The sequence below is a fragment of the Schistocerca cancellata genome, chromosome 2 (genome assembly GCF_023864275.1).
Source record: "Schistocerca cancellata isolate TAMUIC-IGC-003103 chromosome 2, iqSchCanc2.1, whole genome shotgun sequence".
Taxonomy (NCBI): domain Eukaryota; kingdom Metazoa; phylum Arthropoda; class Insecta; order Orthoptera; family Acrididae; genus Schistocerca; species Schistocerca cancellata.
In genome coordinates this window covers 280700788-280720318 of record NC_064627.1, presented here as the reverse complement: position 1 = coordinate 280720318, position 19531 = coordinate 280700788, and the positions used below count along the sequence as shown (strand labels likewise).

The window sequence follows — 19531 nt, the reverse complement described above, 5'->3', positions numbered from 1 at the left end:
CACTCATTCAATGAGTTTGTGTACTCAAAGATGTGTGCCCACTTGGTTCCTTGCCACCTAACAAAAGACATAAAGGGCAATGAAGGTCACATTGCAGAATTGCTTGCATGTTAGGAGGCTGATTGTGGCAATTTTTTGTTAACCATTATCACAGGCAATGAAACATAGGTCATCACTTCGAACCAGAAACAAAATAGCAATCCATGGAATGGTGCCACATCACCTCTCCTCCAAAGGAAAAGTTCAAAGCCACACCCTCAGCCAGTAAGGTCATGGAAAAAGTCTTCTGGGGCTTCAAAGGGGTTATTCTGCTTGATTTCTTCCCTCATGGTGCAACCATTGACTCTGAAGTGTATTGTCTTAATGTCGGAAAATTGAAGAAATGACTTCGATGCATTCATCGCCACAAAAGTGCAAATGGACTTCTCCTTGTCCGTAATGATGCAAGGCATCACAGCAAATCTGTGCACCAAATGGAGCTCATAAACTTCATTGGAATGTCCTTCCTCATCTACCCTACAGACCAGATCTCACATCTTCCAACATCCATCTGTTTGGTCCAATAAAGGATGCATTCCACAGGAAGCGGTACATGGATGATGGAGAGGTTATTGATGCAGCAGGATGTTGGCTCCAGCATCGATCAGTAGAGTGGTACCATGCAAGCATACAGGTCCTCCCAGTAAGGTGGAATTAGACCAGCACATTGAATGGAGATAATGTTGAAAAATAGAATTTTGTAGCCAACAGATTTGGGAATCCCATGGTGATTGGAATCCTGAATAAAACCTATCTGCCTTAAGAAAAAAAGTCTGTTGCATTACATATTGAAAACCCCTTGTAATTAGTACTGTGAATAATATGATTTATGATCCATACAAAGCTAACTAAATTAAGGTATTTTCACACATGATGATGAAGTCCATAAAAGTATTAGCTTTTGCTATATAGAAAATAAAATAGTGTGTAATGAAACAGGATAATGACAATCTTCCCTAACTTTCACTTTCTATTTTCCATAATGTGGCTGATCTTGATCGTCATGAAAAACTCATAGCTGCACATCTAAACTTTTCAAGGGTTTATATAGACCAAAAATTGGTGACACTCTGTTGCCTTCTGACAATAATTCCATTGCAGAAAATGTTGGCACACATTTTTAATTATTTTACATGTCTTTATCTTTTCTGACACATTCATACTCAATTCAGACTGATAGCTTGCTTCCTTGTCAGCAATAAAGTATTCTTCCCTACAATAGCCTGATTCAAATAATTGAAAGGCTCCTTTTGGTAAAAAAAAATCTTCATGCATTCTCTCAATTATTTTTGCACTGATAACTTGAAGAAACAATGACAACTAGTGACACAATTTACATGCTTGGCCTGTTAATAACTGTTAACAATGAGGAAGAGATCCTCTTATTGCATGCCTTGATTGACTGCTGCAGGCTAATGGACATATCATCAACATTTGCTTCACGTTCCTCACTAACTCAGCTGATTCATTCTCCCAAACTATGCACATAAAAACTACAGTAAAGATATAACAATAAGCATTTAACATGCTTTTCCAAAATTTATTGTTTTGCTGAGCAATTCAAACAGTTGTTACTGTTACTTTGAGTTTCAGTAAACTGCTTATCTGCTATTTTTTCATCCATGTTACCTGCTTAGCTATTAAAAATGTCTGAGGCTTTTTCCCATTATAAAGAGTAACAAGAAAAACCTATTATTTTTGTAGTCTGTAATTTTTGTATTACCTTTACATGTTTGTATTTTGCTCTAATTAATTAAAAAGGGACATAGTCAATCTCAAAAGCATTAAGATATTTAAGAAAAAACTAAAAATTTTAAGAGCCAGATTGTAGTACAATGTTTCATCTCAAATACAGGCTGTTGTGGATTACACTTCTTGGATGTTTAATCTTACTGAAGCCAACCTTGACCCAAATACTGAGCCTAACTGGTACAAACTTTACTCTTTCCGAGAAGCTTATGGTGTGGAGTCTATGAATTTGACTGAATTGGACAAATTAGTCCATCGAATGGCTGAGACTCCCGAGATCATACAGCAATACTATGGGTAAGCTGAATATGCCATTTTCTAGATTAGTGATAGAGAACATAACACAGTGAGCCAAAATCTGATGTATTTGAAAAATACATGTCTCCTGTTGGCCAAGTATGTGGAGATAATTGACAATCTAAAAGAAATTAGATGTGTAACTACAGTATGCAATGTTATAAATGCACGTAATGAGGCACATTTTTAGTTTTATTAAATTTTGTTACTTTTGTTTCCTTTTTACCATATCTTTCTTAGCCTAAACTGTTGATGTTGATGTGTGTGTCTCATTTCTATGATTTCCTCACTATATTTCCTATTAATAGAAATGCATTCATTTTTTTATACCTTTTCATATACTGTACTACTACAAATGAGTCTTTCATTTTCAAAGTTATACATTTTCTGAAGTATTAAATGTATAAATATGATAGGTGCATGAGTAGAACTGTGAACTCGCCCAGTTGCATTGTGACCATCTGTTGGCGTTGCAAGTGCAGTGCCTGGACAAAATGGCAACAAAGTAAGAAAGGAATTTTTGTGTGTTGGAAATGTAAGATGTTTATCTGTTACAATGGCACGAAGTACATTCTGAAGGAATTATGGAAAAGAACAAGATGGGATAGCCCCTCATTGGAGCAACAGTGTTAATCGCTACCTAAATGACAAACTTCCACGTTGTTTGTTCCCTTGGCCTTGTAGGTCACCTTACCTAATGCCTTGTCGCTTTTTCCTTTGAGAGTATATTAAGGATTGTGTTTATGCACGCCTTGGTTACAAGGATGGTTTCCGGGGGTAACAGACTGGGTAAGAATTCCAGGTGTTCGAGAAAGTGGTTGGTGTCTTTGATGATGGATGGGAGACTGCATGTAATGGGTTGAAGGTGTTGATCTACGTAGGCAGAGATACGTTCTGTGGGGGCTTGGTAACCAGCTACAATGGGGCGGCCGGGATGATTGGGTTTGTGAATTTTAGGAAGGAGGTAAAAGGTAGGGGTGCGGGGTGTCGGTGGGGTCAGGAGGTTGATGGAGTCAGGTGAAAGGTTTTGTAGGGGGCCTAAGGTTCTGAGGATTCCTTGAAGCTCCGCCTGGACATCAGGAATGGGATTACCTTGGCAAACTTTGTATGTTGTGTTGTCTGAAAGCTGACGCAGTCCCTCAGCCACATATTCCCAACGATCAAGTACCACGGTCGTGGAACCCTTGTCCGCCGGAAGAATGACGATGGATCGGTCAGCCTTTAGATCACGGATAGCCTGGGCTTCAGCAGTGGTGATGTTGGGATTAGGATTAAAGTTTTTTAAGAAGGATTGAGAGGCAAGGCTGGAAGTCAGAAATTCCTGGAAGGTTTGGAGAGGGTGATTTTGAGGAAGAGGAGGTGGGTCCCGCTGTGATGGAGGACGGAACTGTTTCAGGCAAGGTTCAATTTGGATAGTGCCTTGGGAAGCTGGATCATTAGGAGTAGGATTAGGATCATTTTTCTTCATGGCAAAGTGATATTTCCAGCAGAGAGTACGAGTGTAGGACAGTAAATCTTTGACGAGGGCTGTTTGGTTGATGTGGGAGTGGGGCTGAAGGAGAGGCCTTTGGATAGGACTGAGGTTTCGGATTGGGAGAGAGGTTTGGAGGAAAGGTTAACTACTGAATTAGGGTGTTGTGGTTCCAGAATGTGTTGATTGGAATTTTAAGGTTTTGGAGGGAGTGCAGCTGGAAGTGGGAGATTGAGTAGATGGGAGAGACTGGGTTTGTGTGCAATGAGAGGAGGTTGAGGTTTGCTGGAAAGGTTGTGAAGGGTGAGTGAGTTGCCTTTCCGGAGGTGGGAAACCAGGAGATTGGATAGTTTTTTGAGGTGGAGGGTGGCATGCTGTTCTAATTTGTGGTTGTCCTGTAGGAGGATGCTCTGAACAGCCGGTGTGGATGTGGGAGAGGAAAGATTGAGGACTTTTATTAAGGATAGGAGTTGACGGGTGTGTTCATTGGCTACGTGGGAATGTTTCCCTCTATTATATACACACTGTAATTAGGATGACAGAGGTGCTTAAGAATAGTGATACCCCAGGCATAAGGTTTAGTAGGCAAAGAAACTAGTGAAGATAAAAATTAGTGTAAACAGCTTCTCTTTATTTATTTTATTACTCCTTGCATTATCAAAATGTAGGAAATCAGTGAATAGTCTAAGTTTAAAATTGATTTAATGCTAATGTTTTAGGCAGATGCTTTATGTTAGAAAAACAGTTTGTAATTTTCATCAATCAGAATTCGTTAAAAATAAATTTTTCTCAAGGACCCTCTTTTTCTTTTTTTTTATAAAAAAGAAAGAAAAGAGGAAAAGCCTCTTATACTCAGGTAAATATGGTACAAATTCAAATAATTTATAGTAAAGTAGGCCACTTTGGATTTAATCAGCCACAAACCTTTGATTTAGATGTTGCATGAATAACTATGATAACAAGAAATTATTGGTTTCCTGCTGTTGAGATGATGAGACTGTGAGGGCCCAAGTATTCACATTAACTTTTTATTTTCTCCTTCAGTATGTTGTAAGACTGTTATACAGGGTTGTAAACCAATCAGTTTTTATCTTTCTAAGCATCATTTTAGGGGTCAAATCAGATGTGGCTTGTAGTTGTAGTCTCTGAGATGGAGCAGGACATATTTCAAATATTTCCCAACACTAATTTACATAATGACAGACAATGTTTTGGAACTGATGATACTGACTGATGGTTTTTTAATAGGTAGTTGGTTGGTTAGTTTGGGGTGTAAAGGGACCAAACTACAGGGTCATCAGTTCATTTCTCCGCAAGCAAACAAGTGTCAAGGTAAAACAATTAAAAACAAAGGAGTTGGGGCAAGTAAAAGGAAGTAAAAGTAAGGGGGAACCACACTGAAATAGAAAACGAAAGAAGCGAACCGAAGGGGGAGACGTACACTAAAAGGAAAGGTAGGAAAGGCAGTAAAATCACATAGCAGATGGCTTGGGCTGACTGATCACCAGGACAAAAAAGGATGATCCAGCCACTCCACAACATACTAAAATCACCAGCCTAAAAGACACGGTGAGAAGAACACACATAGGGAAAAGACAAACAACAAGACAAACAAAATGCAAAGTAAGAGTGGAGGCCTGGAAGAGAAAGCCAGGTGCCCAATCTTAGATGGTACAATAATAAAAAAAAAGAACCCTCACAAATAAAACGTAAAACTAAATTGGCCGTTGAGGCAATGTCGCCAAACACCATAGGTAGACTGCTGGGTAGGTCAAAAGTCCCCTGCAGAGTGGCTAAAACTGGGCAATCTAACAAGGGGTGGATGACAGTTATACAGGAGCCACAGTGACACTGAGGTGGGTCCTCGCATTGCAGGAGGTGACCATGTTTTAGTGAAGTATGGCCAATGCAGAGCTGGCAAAGGACAACAGAGTCCCTGCAAGTGGCTTGCAGGGATGACCGCCACACATTCATTGTCTCCTTTATAACATGGAGTTTGTTTGGGGTACTGAGGCTGCACCATTCAATATCCCAAATCACAAAAACTTTGTAGTAGAAGACCAATCAGAGATCAGTCCCCCGCAGGCTGATCTCTAGAGTTGGTTTATCAGTAGCCTGTTTGGCCAGTCTGTCAGCAAGTTCATTGCCCGGTATCCTGACATGTCCTGGGGTCCAATTGAAGATCACTAAATGTCCACTGTTCCCGAGGGCATAAAGAGCTCCTGGACAGTTATTACCAAAGGATATCAAGGGAAGCACTTGTTCAGAGCTTGTAGGCTGCTTAAGGAGTCACTACAGATGACAAAGGACTCACCGGCACAGGAGTGGATGCGCTCAGGAGCACAATAGATGTCTACCAACTCTGCAGTGAAAACACTGCAGCCAGCCAGTAAAGAGCGCTGTTCAGTACATCCAACATGAACATAAGTGAAGCCAGCAGGACTGGAGCCACAATGGAGGAATGCCAGCGTCCACATAGAGGCTGTTCACGGGGCTAGTTCAGAAGGCTCCTGTCGCGAACCGAATTCCACAGTGGTGAATAGGGTCCAGCGGATGCAGTGCGGAGGGCAATACTGAACCATACATCAGGCTCCCATACTCAATACGGGATTGTATGAGAGCTTTGTACAGCTGCAGCAGTGTGGCTCAGGCATCAAATAATATTAAGGTGCTGCCAGCACTTACCCGTAATCTGACGGAGATGGGGAAACCAAGTTAAGCAGGCATCAAATACCAGTCTCAAAAAGCAGTAAGTCTCCACTACATCTAGTAGTTGCTCATTGAGGTAAAGCTCTGGATGGGGATGGGCATTATGACAATGACAGAAGTGCTTGACGCAAGTCTTGGCAGTCGAAAACTGAAAGCTGTGAGTGAGGGCACCTTCCGTGTAGCTCCCTGCAGCCAGCATTCAGCCACAACAATAGGAGAGGAGCAGAAGGAAATACAAAAACCATCATCATATGGGGGGGGGGGGGGGGGAGATACTGATGATCCTACTGCTAATGCAAGACCATTGACCACACCTAAAAAAGAGAGGAACACTCAGGACTGAACATTGTGGGATCCCATTCTCTTGTACATGGGATGTAATCTCAGTGGTGGTTAAGCTCAGTGTAGCAGACGGTTGGGGGCATGGCTTCCACAGACTGCAGCTCTTATGGGTCTCCCTGTAGACTGGTCTCTTCAGTCTAGCTATCCTACATCACATCTACATCACATGCAGAACTTTGAACATGACATATTGGATTTTGGCCTCATCAGTTGAAGCCCATGTTTTGTGGGTTATATTTTATAGCTTACATAGTATGAATTCATGCTGTTTCAAAACACTAGCACATTCAAAATGTGACATTACTGGTACAATTTGTCATAAGAAAATGAAGAGAACCATTGTATTGCTGCTTAAAGAATTTTTGTATTTTGTCGTATTCATATTATAGCTTGTGTGTTATGAAAGTATGCCATTTTAAGGTAATGGTGCATTGAAACTGTATCAGACATGCATCATTCTTGCTACAATTTGTTATAATTATGTGTCGGTTATGACATGTCAGCAATTAGAGAATCATATACGAAACATAAGTGCAGGAGTTAAGGCAGTGTAATACAGGGTGCTCCATTTATATGATGACCGGCTACCCAGGGTGTTGCAGGCTGGCCAAGGAAGCTGCACCTGCCAATCGAATGAGTCCCGTGGGACTACACTATGCTGTCCCCCCCCCCCCCCCCTTTTTTGTGAGTTTTAGCCTGAAGGCCATACAGACATACACGCCTTGTCAGCCAGTGTCATTTGAGTAGTGAACAGGCATCACAAATGTAACAGTGAAGTTTGCAAATACAACAATAGCAAGAGCAAATTATTCAGTATTTACAACTTGTATGTGCATACAGACATTTTTTAAACAGAAGTTCCCACTCGTGATGCAGTTTGCAAATTAGTGAATAAATTTCATGAAACAGGAAGCGCTCGAGACAAGAAGTGTAAACGACGACACACAGTGTTCACAGAAGCTAATCTTGATTACATTGCATACCGCCTGGAAAATTCCCCTAAAAAGTCTCTTAGATGTCTTTCACAGCACATTTAAATATTGTGTACTAAGAGGTGCTAAGCTGCTATAAAATATAAGTAGTACAGGAACTTCAACCTGTTGATCTTGAGCACAGGGTTAAGTTTTGCGAATGGGTTTTAAAACAAGTGCATGGTGGTGAAATCAATCCTTACCTCCTTCTGTTTAGAGATGAGGCTTGGTTCCATTTGTAAGGGTATGTTAATTCCCAAAACTGTCGACATTAGAGTGCATATAGGCCTGTTGTGCTTCACGAGGAAAGCCCTTCATGATCAGATAACTGGGTGTGGTGTGCAGTTAGTGGTGACAGAATAACAGGCCCAACTTTTTTTTTTTAATGACACAGTTACAAGTGAAATATATGTGCAAAACATTTTGTGAGCGTTTCTTAATGAACTGAGTAAAAGAGAATGAAGCTTCACACTTTTCAACAGGATTCGGCAAGAGCTCATACAGCAAATGTTTGTTTGCATGCAATTCATGATGTGTTCAATGAAAGAGTGTTTAGTAACAATATGTGGCCCACTAGAAGTCCTGAACTCTGTGCGATTTTTATTAATGGGGTGCACTGAAGGACAAAGTGTACACAACAAATCCTCACACAATAGAGGAACTAAAGGATAATACCCATGAACCAATTAATTCAATATCTCAGAGAGAATTACACCATGTGATTAATAATTTCTTGAGTAGATGTTAGAAATGCATGGAAAATAATGGCAGGCAGTTCCAGTACCTCCTTGCATGATATGGCTGAGTACAAAATTTATTTGCTTATGTTTTAAATGTAGTCATGTTGTAATGCAGCAGTAGATGGGCAACACGGCATCTGATCGCTGGGCAATGGACTGTTCACTGCTCAGCATCTACTGCACCACACAGGCGGTCATCAGATAAATGGGACATCCAGTACATAGAGGTGTAACAAAGATCATGAGTTTGTGTTCTTCTTTCTACAATTTTCTCCCCACCATTGCATTTTCTAAAATATTTTGGGACTATTTTATTAATTTAAGAGAAGTATGTTCTGTAATATTAGATGTTATGCACATACAGCCACCAAGAGCTCTCTCTCAGGAATGTGTTTGTTATATTGTGTGAACATGGTAGAGAATCAATTAATTAAGATTGTTTTTTTTTGTCAGTGCCTTATCTGATCACAATCCAATATTTATTTATTCATCCAAAAATCACAATCACAGCACAAGATCTGTGACATCATAGAAAAATCACTGTTTCCTCCTGCTCGCAGGAGAGCTTCTGTAAAGTTTGGAAGGTAGGAGACGAGATACTGGCAGAAGTAAAAGCTGTGAGTACTGGACGTGAGTCGTGCTTTGGTAGCTCAGATGGTAGAGCACTTGCCCGCGAAAGGCAAAGGTCTCAAGTTCAAGTCTCGGTCAGGCACACAGTTTTAATCTGCCAGGAAGTTTCTTATCAGCGCACACTCCACTGCAGAGTGAAATTCTCATTCTGGAAACATCCCCCAGGCTGTGGCTAAGCCATGTCTCCGCAGTATCCTTTCTTTCAGGAGTGCTAGTTCTGCAGGTTCGCAGGAGAGCTTCTGTAAAGTTTGGAAGGTAGGAGACGAGATACTGGCAGAAGTAAAAGCTGTGAGTACCGGGCGTGAGTCATGCTTTGGTAGCTCAGATGGTAGAGCACATGCCTGCGAAAGGCAAACGTCCTGAGTTCGAGTCTCGGTCGGGCACACAGTTTTAATCTGCCAGGAAGTTTCATATCAGCGCACACTCCACTGCAGAGTGGAAATTTCAAATCCTGTTATTCTGGCTGTACAAGTTTGGTTTTCTTTTAGACAGTGCTCACTTATACATAAAACTGAAATATCCTTTAATTGATCAGCCGGCCGCTGGTGGCCGAGTGGTTCTAGGTGCCTCAGTCTGGAACCGCATGACCGCTATGGTCGCAGGTTCGAATCCTGCCTCGGGCATGGATGTGTGTGATGTCCTTAGGTTAGTTAGGTTTAAGTAGATCTAAGTTCTAGGGGACTGCTGACCTGAGATGTTAAGTCCCATAGTGCTCAGAGCCATTTGAACCTTTAATTGATCCATCAAAAGCACATCTAGTTCAGAAATGATATTAATTAGACCCTAGATATTTTGATATAATATAGCTAATGATATGCTGTCTTTCGAATCCCTCATACTGCTCACTTCGTTGTTTGGTTGCTGCCTGTCTTGAATCAGTGTTGTACCACTCCCAACTCGAGGCCTAATTTTATTAACTCATTGAGACAAACAGTTTTTGGTTGTTGGCCAGCATAAGCTTCTAGAAACTCACCTAGTTTGCGACAATTATGGAGAGGTATTTCCCGCAACACATAGAAAATGTTCTCTGTAATAAGCATGATTCTTATGTTTATAGCACTGCTATTTTATTCTGCCATCCATAAGTCATCTTAAAGTAAACCTTGTCATATCAAAGTAGCATTAGACTGTACTCACTCCTTCTCAGGTGCTAACCTTTTAATGTTTTGTTTTTCTTACATCTGTATGGACCTCATACAAATTTAATAGCAGCTGGTTACTTACTATAAAACACACTTTCCTCTTCTTGTAATTTTATTATTGATGTACAGCTAATGTGTTAAACACATATTTTTACAATTAGGAAAAGAAATGTGGAAGTGTGAAAAAAGATGATAACTGAAAATGTTTGATCTGAGATCAAGCAATCAAAATGCTAATTTGACTTCCAATGAATTGTCTCAATAATTGTAATCTTTAACATAACAGCCCAGAAGCTCATCATCCCATCATTTGATTAAAGGTACTGGTTACCATTTTGGTTTTTTCCCTCTGAGAAATATTACTTGTTTCTGAGAGAAAAAGGTTATATTTTTAATGATATTACTAGTTCAGTTCAACAACAAGCATATTAAAGAAAAGTATTGTAAATGTATTGTCTTTGTCCCTCTAAGTTTTCTTTGAAACAGAAGGTAACCTAGTTATTGTTCAAGTAGGATCAGTGTATTTCACTGTATAAGTTATTGATCCATAATCACCTTTACTTTGGTTTTAAAGTTGTCAACAACAATACTGTTATCATGTTGCAAAAACCATGTTCCTAAATTGGTATATAAAGTACATTTTCATCAGTTAGTATGCTATTTAACCAATGAATTCTGATGTTACCTTCATACCTTGTCCCTAAATTACATGTTTTTAAAAATAATTCTGCATTAATCAAATTTGTTTCAGATACTCTGTGAAAGAGGGAGATCCAAGTTTGGCATCAGGCTGTGATGCAAATTGCCAGAGAAGTCAACTGTGCACTATTGTTACATCCTATTTCAGAGACACTACTAAATGTGACGAAATAACAGCCAGTATGCCTGGAAGAGCAAAAATTCTGAATAAGTAATTTAAAAGAAAGCCACAAAGATGAAACTACCTTCTAACCAACACATTACAACATGAAACTAGTGAAGCAGTAACGTAAAGAGTGAAAAATCACTAAGCTTTTGATGCCTCTGCAGAGTATTCATTTAGTTTAATGTGCTATAATTTTTGTGGTCATTCAATTCTAGGAAGCAATGAGTCAGTCACTCTAAAACTGTGAATAAAACATAATTTTTTTTTTCAAAAATGTGTTCCTGTAAACCAAATAAATCATTTGGAATTTTTATTCTCCAAGGAAAATCAATGATTTTGAAAAGAGCCCTATCTCACAAAGAAGACTGTTGTGTTTGCTCAACTTCAACCAAGAATAATTACAAGTGTGTCAGTGTTCAGTTACATAAATTGCATAATAATGTGTATTTTTCTTAAGCAGTTTGAAGTTTCTTAGAGGCATCTGCAGAACTGAAGTCTCATAATCAGAAATTGCTTTTTGTTCATAGTCATACAGTTTAATGACAAACACAAAATGCTTGGGTTAAATTCTTTACAATTCCACATAGTCTTATGAAGTGATGACCAGTCTCTGCCAATTAAAAACTCTTTTAGTGTTATTCCACTGGTTAATTTAGCAGAAACTGTCCTAATTTTCTTCAAAATAATGTCATTAAACAACCAAGTAAAGTGACCTTACCTTTCTGTGCTATAAGCAGCATTCATCGGTAGCAAGTCGACACAGTTCATTCATGTCATTATTACACAGTTCCCTTGTACCTAACACTAGTTTACTGTCCACTTAATGCACTCCCAGCACAGTAATCACAACAGTTGATTAACAGAAGTTCAATACTTAGTGGTAGTGGGCTTAATTGTCTTTCAAGTCACAGTCCATCAAAATAACATATCATTACCACCTGTCCTGTTATTCACAATATAAAAGTTAACAAAACAATATTCATAAGCAGTCTGAAATAAACATTTATGTATGCAGTGAGCCACAGATTTTCTTTAATGCCAACACCATGAACCTGTTCTTGTGATTATAATTGAGAGTGCACTTTCATTGGAACATTAGGTAGATGATAATAGTACACAGATTTTTAATGTATGTTAATAAATTGTGAGAGTGTATGAACACATTGATCTTATCATGTTGAATGTTAGCCATGGACTTTACCACTCAAACTTTTCTGGAGATGTTGCTAATGTGCTCCCAGGACATGGACTTTTATATACTTGTAGTGGTTTTTTATATTCTTCTGGCACTTACTATGCTTGGTGTGATCTATTTTGTCAACCAGTTGGCCAGTCTAGGCACACTGAGTATCAGTTATCGGCCTAGGGTGACAGCACATAAATATGGGGTCCAAATACACTCCTGGAAATGGAAAAAAGAACACATTGACACCGGTGTGTCAGACCCACCATACTTGCTAAGGACACTGCGAGAGGGCTGTGTCACACGCACGACACAGCGGACACACCAGGAACCGCGGTGTTGGCTGTCGAATGGCGCTAGCTGCGCAGCATTTGTGCACCGCCGCCGTCAGTGTCAGCCAGTTTGCCGTGGCATACGGAGCTCCATCGCAGTCTTTAACACTGGTAACATGCCGCGACAGTGTGGACGTGAACCGTATGTGCAGTTGACGGACTTTGAGCGAGGGCGTATAGTGGGCATGCGGGAGGCCGGGTGGACGTACCGCCGAATTGCTCAACACGTGGGGCGTGAGGTCTCCACAGTACATCGATGTTGTCGCCAGTGGTCGGCGGAAGGTGCACGTGCCCGTCGACCTGGGACCGGACCGCAGCAACGCACGGATGCACGCCAAGACCGTAGGATCCTACGCAGTGCCGTAGGGGACCGCACCGCCACTTCCCAGCAAATTAGGGAGACTGTTGCTCCTGGGGTATCGGCGAGGACCATTCGCAACCGTCTCCATGAAGCTGGGCTACGGTCCCGCACACCGTTAGGCCGTCTTCCGCTCACGCCCCAACATCGTGCAGCCCGCCTCCAGTGGTGTCGTGACAGGTGTGAATGGAGGGACGAATGGAGATGTGTCATCTTCAGCGATGAGAGTCGCTTCTGCCTTGGTGCCAATGATGGTCGTATGCGTGTTTGGCGCCGTGCAGCTGAGCGCCACAATCAGGACTGCATATGACCGAGGCACACAGGGCCAACACCCGGCATCATGGTGTGGGGAGCGATCTCCTACACTGGCCGTACACCACTGGTGATCGTCGAGGGGACACTGAATAGTGCACGGTACATCCAAACCGTCATCGAACCCATCGTTCTACCATTCCTAGACCGGCAAGGGAACTTGCTGTTCCAACAGGACAATGCACGTCCGCATGTATCCCGTGCCACCCAACGTGCTCTAGAAGGTGTAAGTCAACTACCCTGGCCAGCAAGATCTCCGGATCTGTCCCCCATTGAGCATGTTTGGGACTGGATGAAGCGTCATCTCACGCGGTCTGCACGTCCAGCACGAACGCTGGTCCAACTGAGGCGCCAGGTGGAAATGGCATGGCAAGCCGTTCCACAGGACTACATCCAGCATCTCTACGATCGTCTCCATGGGAGAATAGCAGCCTGCATTGCTGCGAAAGGTGGATATACACTGTACTAGTGCCGACATTGTGCATGCTCTGTTGCCTGTGTCTATGTGCCTGTGGTTCTGTCAGTGTGATCATGTGATGTATCTGACCCCAGGAATGTGTCAATAAAGTTTCCCCTTCCTGGGACAATGAATTCACGGTGTTCTTATTTCAATTTCCAGGAGTGTATTTTACTATCCCATGATAGTAGTCCAGCCTTGAATTAATAACTTCTCTGACTACTCAGAAAATTGCTGAAGGCAAACTTGAAAATACAACATTTTATAAAAGCCTGAACTGTCTGACTGAGCAAGCAAGAGGCAGCAGCCATAGATGATATCCAGATATGTCAGGAGGTGATATAAAATGTTGATCATCACAACAGTTTTATTCCCACCCGTCAATTTCAAATTATTACAGTCAACTGTGGGATAAATCCTATCACCTTACCCTGGACAAGGTCACTTCCCAACAGGCCATAGTTATTCCTTGTCATCATTCAGAGGTACCAGCCACTCACCTAGCTGCTGGCCTCAGGAAAACTAAGTGAGGCAATCACCCACGGAAGTGAGGCCACCACAAATATGTACATCTACCAAGATGTCGGGAAACCTCATCGACATCATCACAAAAGCCAAACTGTCTGGGTGTTAGTTGACTCAAGAGTCTCCTTTTCTATAATGTCATATGCTTATCATTGTCATCTAAAAAAGACTATATACTGTGATGGGAGGCATTTTGCTCTTCTGCAAGAAGGAAGTCAGTACCAAGATTAAGTTATCTGTGCACCGTTCAATCTTTCGACCAACTTTGTTGTATGGGAGCGAAAGCTGGGTGGATTCAGGTTACCTTATCAACAAGGTTGAGGTTACGGATATGAAAGTAGCTAGGATGATTGCAGGTACTAGTAGATGGGAACAATGGCAGGAGGGTGTCCACAATGAGGAAATCAAAGATAAACTGGGAATGAACTCTATTGATGTAGCAGTCAGGGCGAACAGGCTTAGATGGTGGGGTCATGTTACACGCATGGGAGAAGCAAGGTTACCCAAGAGACTGATGGATTCAGCAGTAGAGGGTAGGAGGAGTCAGGGCAGACCGAGGAGAAGGTACCTGGATTCGGTTAAGAATGATTTTGAAGTAATAGGTTTAACATCAGAAGAGGCACCAATGTTAGCACTGCATAGGGGATCATGGAGGAACTGTATAAGGGGGGCTATGCTCCAGACTGAACACTGAAAGGCATAATCAGTCTTAAATGATGATGATGATGATGATGATGATGATGATGATGATGATGATGATGATGATGACTGTGATGTGAATCTGACAGTTCAGAAGGTTGCAAATGGGAGATACACCCAGCTGACAGGAAAACATATTGCAAGAATAACTATCAATGACAGAAAACAGCGCTTTGAATTTGTTGTTTTATAATCATGTAGCCTTAATGTTATTTTCAGATGTTCCTCCTTGCAGGCATCACAAGTGGCCATTGACTGTTGAAGATCAGAGTTCCATATTGACAAAACTATTCCAACAAGCACACGCAGCAAAGATTGCTCAGGGCAGTCATTTGCCATTGTCCTGCCATTATCGATACTGCAGTGCCATGACCTCCTTTTATGTGGACAAAGTAGTGTTACTGATACATATTATGTATGTACCTTTTATGTACAGTGGCATCTCAACGTGACTCACTAATCCACTGAAGATCATACGCACCTGTCATCCAAAGCAATTAAAAATTATTTAAACAGATTTGTGCCACTCATGCAGCCTGACACTGGGCATCAAATAATTTAATTTCATATTGCAGAAGTGCATCAATTCAGATTGTTGTTTGGTATAGAACTGATGATTCTGGTTGCTGTAATTAACAAAGATAAGAAATAACTACTGCTTCAGTGACTTACTAACTAGTTATTTTCAGTTGAATGCTATTATTTTCAAATTTGGTATCACTCTAATCACTCTCACAAAAAGAAATTTAATCATTTTTCAAGGAAGTCACTATCTTGTTGCTATCATTTCAGTATATACAAGTTTTTACAGTTAAAACTGACAAGTTTCATATTTCTAAATAATTAATGGAAAATTAGTAGTATAAGTTTCATATTTCCAACACCAAAGAAAAACAAACTCCTTCTTTTTAGTGTTGTGATAAAACAGTATTTCCAAGTATTTTCAATCAAGCATTTGGCAAATAATTCATCACACAAACACTTTATATTCTCCTCAATATTTCAAAAATTTTTATTGTATAACACAACATACATTTTCAACAAAGCAATGTACATGCATAAGCAACCATGGCTAATTCAGAACTGATGCAGAGCTTTATAACATATTCTTCATTTTTCTTGTGACAATAATGATTTTCAATGGAATCCTGACTGGGTCGAAGAAATCATTTTGTGTAGTCTGGCTGTCAACATGGCTGCAAACTTGTTTGTCATATCTCTCTTTGGCAAAACTACACCAGAAGATCTCTCCACATCTGTCAAGTCACTGTGTAGACCATGAAATGAAGAAAACAATCACACAGTTTGTAGTATATCTACAATACATTACACATATTAATACTGGTAATTATTTATTACGAAAGGGAAAAATAGTAAGGCATTGAACCGTGCTGTGCTGGAGTGGGAAGACTCTTAGTGAGTCAGCTTCCCAGCTAAAACACCTCACGACATGTTCCAGTCACTGATTGAGATGCAGCAGTTCCATGTGGGTTTGTAATGAGTTGAAAGAGATTGCACTGTTAAGTGCCATATTTTATGGACTATAAAATACTATGGACTTTAAGACGCGTCTTAATTTTTAAGTAATTTTTTTTTAATAACATTTTAGCATTTATATTATTAGACTGCAATGCCAGATTAAATAAGAATTCTTAGTTTATAAAATCAAACCGATCTTTAAAATTCCAGAAAATCACCATCTGAACTAACTTCTTCTTCCTCTTCATCGTCATTGTTGTCCTCTTCATATACAAAACAGTTTTCACTGCCATCGGGAGCATTACTTATTAATTATGCTGCACTTCTTGAAGGATTTAACAATAATATCTTCTCCCATCCTAGACCATGACTGTTTTATCTACTGACATGTTTGATTGTAGGTCATTTCAAAGCTCCCTTCGACTTGAATTCATGTTGGGTTTCATCAATCATCCACTTGTTCCATTCTTATCTCATATACATTTTTTATCATTCATTAACTGAGACATGAAGAAGTTGCAATCACGAAGTAAGTGCCCCTGGAATAACAGCAAGCTCTGCATTCCCCTGTCTCAGCTTCTCTTTCACAGAATTTTTCACATGACTACTAAACTGATCTAGCACAAGAAGAGAACTCTTGAAACTTCCTGGCAGATTAAAACTGTTTGCCCGACCGAGACTCGAACTTGGGACCGTTGCCTTTCCCAGGCAAGTGCACTACCATTTGAGCTACCCAAGCATGACTCACAACCCATCTTCACAGCTTCATTTCTGCCAGTACCTCGTCTCCTACCTTCCAAACTTCACAGAAGCTCTTCTGCATACCTTGCAGAACTAGCACTCCTGGAAGAAAGGATATTGCTGGGACATGACCTAACCATAGCCTGGGGGATGTTTCCAGAATGAGATTTTCACTCTGCAGTACAGTGCGCACTTATATGAAACTTCCTGGCAGATTAAAACTGTGTGCCAGACTGAGACTCAAACTCGAGACCTTGGACATTTCATGAAGGTGATGAGCTATGACAGAGATATCACAGGGAAATAGAACAAGAGTTTTGCACTAGCATGTTTTAAAAACTTTTGTGTTCAAATCTGACACAATACAGTTGCAACAACTACTAACACTACTCATGTATATACTTTGCACCACACACTGTAGATAGTAAAGATTGGCACCCGTGATAGAGGGCATGAAGCGAAACTGTAGCAGCTGAGCTTTCTTTCAAATTTACATTTTACACAGTGTACAGAAATTCACTGAGCTGACTTTTAATAAGCTTGTAACATCAACTGGGGAAGTAATACTCATTTTTTCACATCTCTGTTTCTCTAAACAAGCACGAAACAACACTTTAATGATGGTGAGCACATGAAGTGCAGCTCATAAGCAAAACATTAAACAATAAAGCAATGGTGACAAAGATTGTATTAAGCAGCTGTCCGAATGTACACTTATGGTTTAACCACTTGGCTGCTGTTATGTTTCTGGTTTAATTCAATATGTTCATCAATTTTTGCTTTTCTTTCATTTAGACAGATTTCAGACAAAGTAATGGAGACGATTACGATTTTTAATTATGTATGCCAATTACATGTGTTTTTGATCATATTTTGTGGGGTTTTAACATTTCCCTCGATTCTGCATTTTCATCAATTTTGGTTTTTTTTTTAAGTCTGGCTTGCACTAAAATGTAAAATAGGGGTTTCACTATATTTTCTCTTCATACTCTTGTGGCATTTTCTGAGATATTATGGATTTGGTTCACATGCTAAATCCATGATCCTTCATAAGCCTGTAGCAGCAAGCACCTCCACCCTTAAAGTTTGTTAAGTTCCACTGTAACAATAGCTTATGAACATATACTATATTAATCATTTTTGTATTAATTCCAGTGCCATTTTGACAGTGTCCTTGAATCCATTTCAATATGTTATCATCTAGTTTTGGCCATTTTGCATTCCGTCCTCTCTTTGCACATTTAGTCTTGCTCAATTTTTTTAGCTCTGCTCTACTAGCTCGTCAATCACAAATTTGTTGAAGTCATCAACAACTACTTCAACTGCCCTGCATTTTCTCCTAAGTTGAAGAGACTAAAACGCTTTTTTCACGAACTGAAATTGCATTTGAATATTTTCAGAAATGGGCTAAAGTGTACAATTAGTCAATACTATAAGTACATCTTTCTACTGGCTATCAGTAAGAGAGAACACATTTTAAATTAATTACAACCAAATCTGGAGCTATTTATAAATATTCTCTAATAGGATTATAATTGAAACTAACCTCTTTTTTCCAAGAGTTCCTGGGGATACGGCCTGGTGATTCCTGGCTAATTCTCTAACTCTTGCAATACTACGCAGGCTCTTCCCAGTGCACACCACAGCTCTGAGGGAAGACTGTCAAATCAGGTGTAAAGCCCATATTACACAGTACGCCTAAACCATAGACCTGTGCACCAGTGCCCCAAGCATGCATATCTGTAACAACAGGCTGGTTCACATAGACCTATTACACCATCCACACGGGATATGCCTGGCGCACATGCGCAGTAGACAGTGACAATGCACAAAACACAAACAGATCTGTCTGATCTCTTGTAAAGTCATTCGTTCTACAGCGCAAAACACAAGGGGGACCGTGTGACATATTGGAATGTCATCCGTTCGAATTATTTATGTGACTCAAGGTTCCTATTTCATAAGAAATTGTATTATTTCATTGTTTATTAAGTAATTGTTATTCTCTTATGTAGATTACTACTGTTCTGAATTACAGACTGAACAGTTGGTTTTATATTACGACACTTTATTACACAGGTATATGTATTTATACAGCATTTTGCACACGGAGGACTACTTGTTTTTGGAGCTATGGCCCTGGTAGTGACAGTAAATCTTCAGATTAGGGCATAACGATGACAAAAACAAAAAGCCAGGTGTTGTAGAGTTTGATCCTGGCTGAAAAGAAGGGACTAAAGTAGGAGATTATATTTACTGCTTATGAAGGAACAGGGGCTTGAAGATCCGCATGAATTTTGGAGCTTCATGAGGATGGACATGGCCTGTTTCGAGAAACTGCTGTCTATGACAGAAGATTGAATTAGCAAGTGAGACACAGTCATGAGGGAGGCCGTTTACCATTCTCGAAAGTAAGAATTAAATCATGTGTTAATACGTTTTGTGATTATACCAGCCTAGACCATGAATAAAACACTGGTAAACACCCTA

General features: G+C 40.2%; 1 protein-coding gene across 3 annotated transcripts in view; it reads left to right on the top strand.

The window, feature by feature from the left end:
• LOC126161620 (sphingomyelin phosphodiesterase-like) overlaps positions 1–11568 on the top strand; it is a 361860-nt gene extending 350292 nt beyond the window's left edge. The window contains exons 10-11 of one of the 3 annotated variants that reach the window (XM_049917578.1): positions 1895–2085; positions 10842–11565. In XM_049917578.1, the coding sequence (XP_049773535.1) occupies positions 1895–2085; positions 10842–11004 (354 nt within the window). In that variant the 3' untranslated portion in view covers positions 11005–11565. Of the gene's footprint in view, positions 1–1894; positions 2086–10841 lie in introns of all 3 variants that reach the window. The other 2 variants (XM_049917580.1, XM_049917579.1) reach the window with 2 other exon arrangements.
• The last annotated feature ends 7963 nt before the right edge of the window (positions 11569–19531 follow it).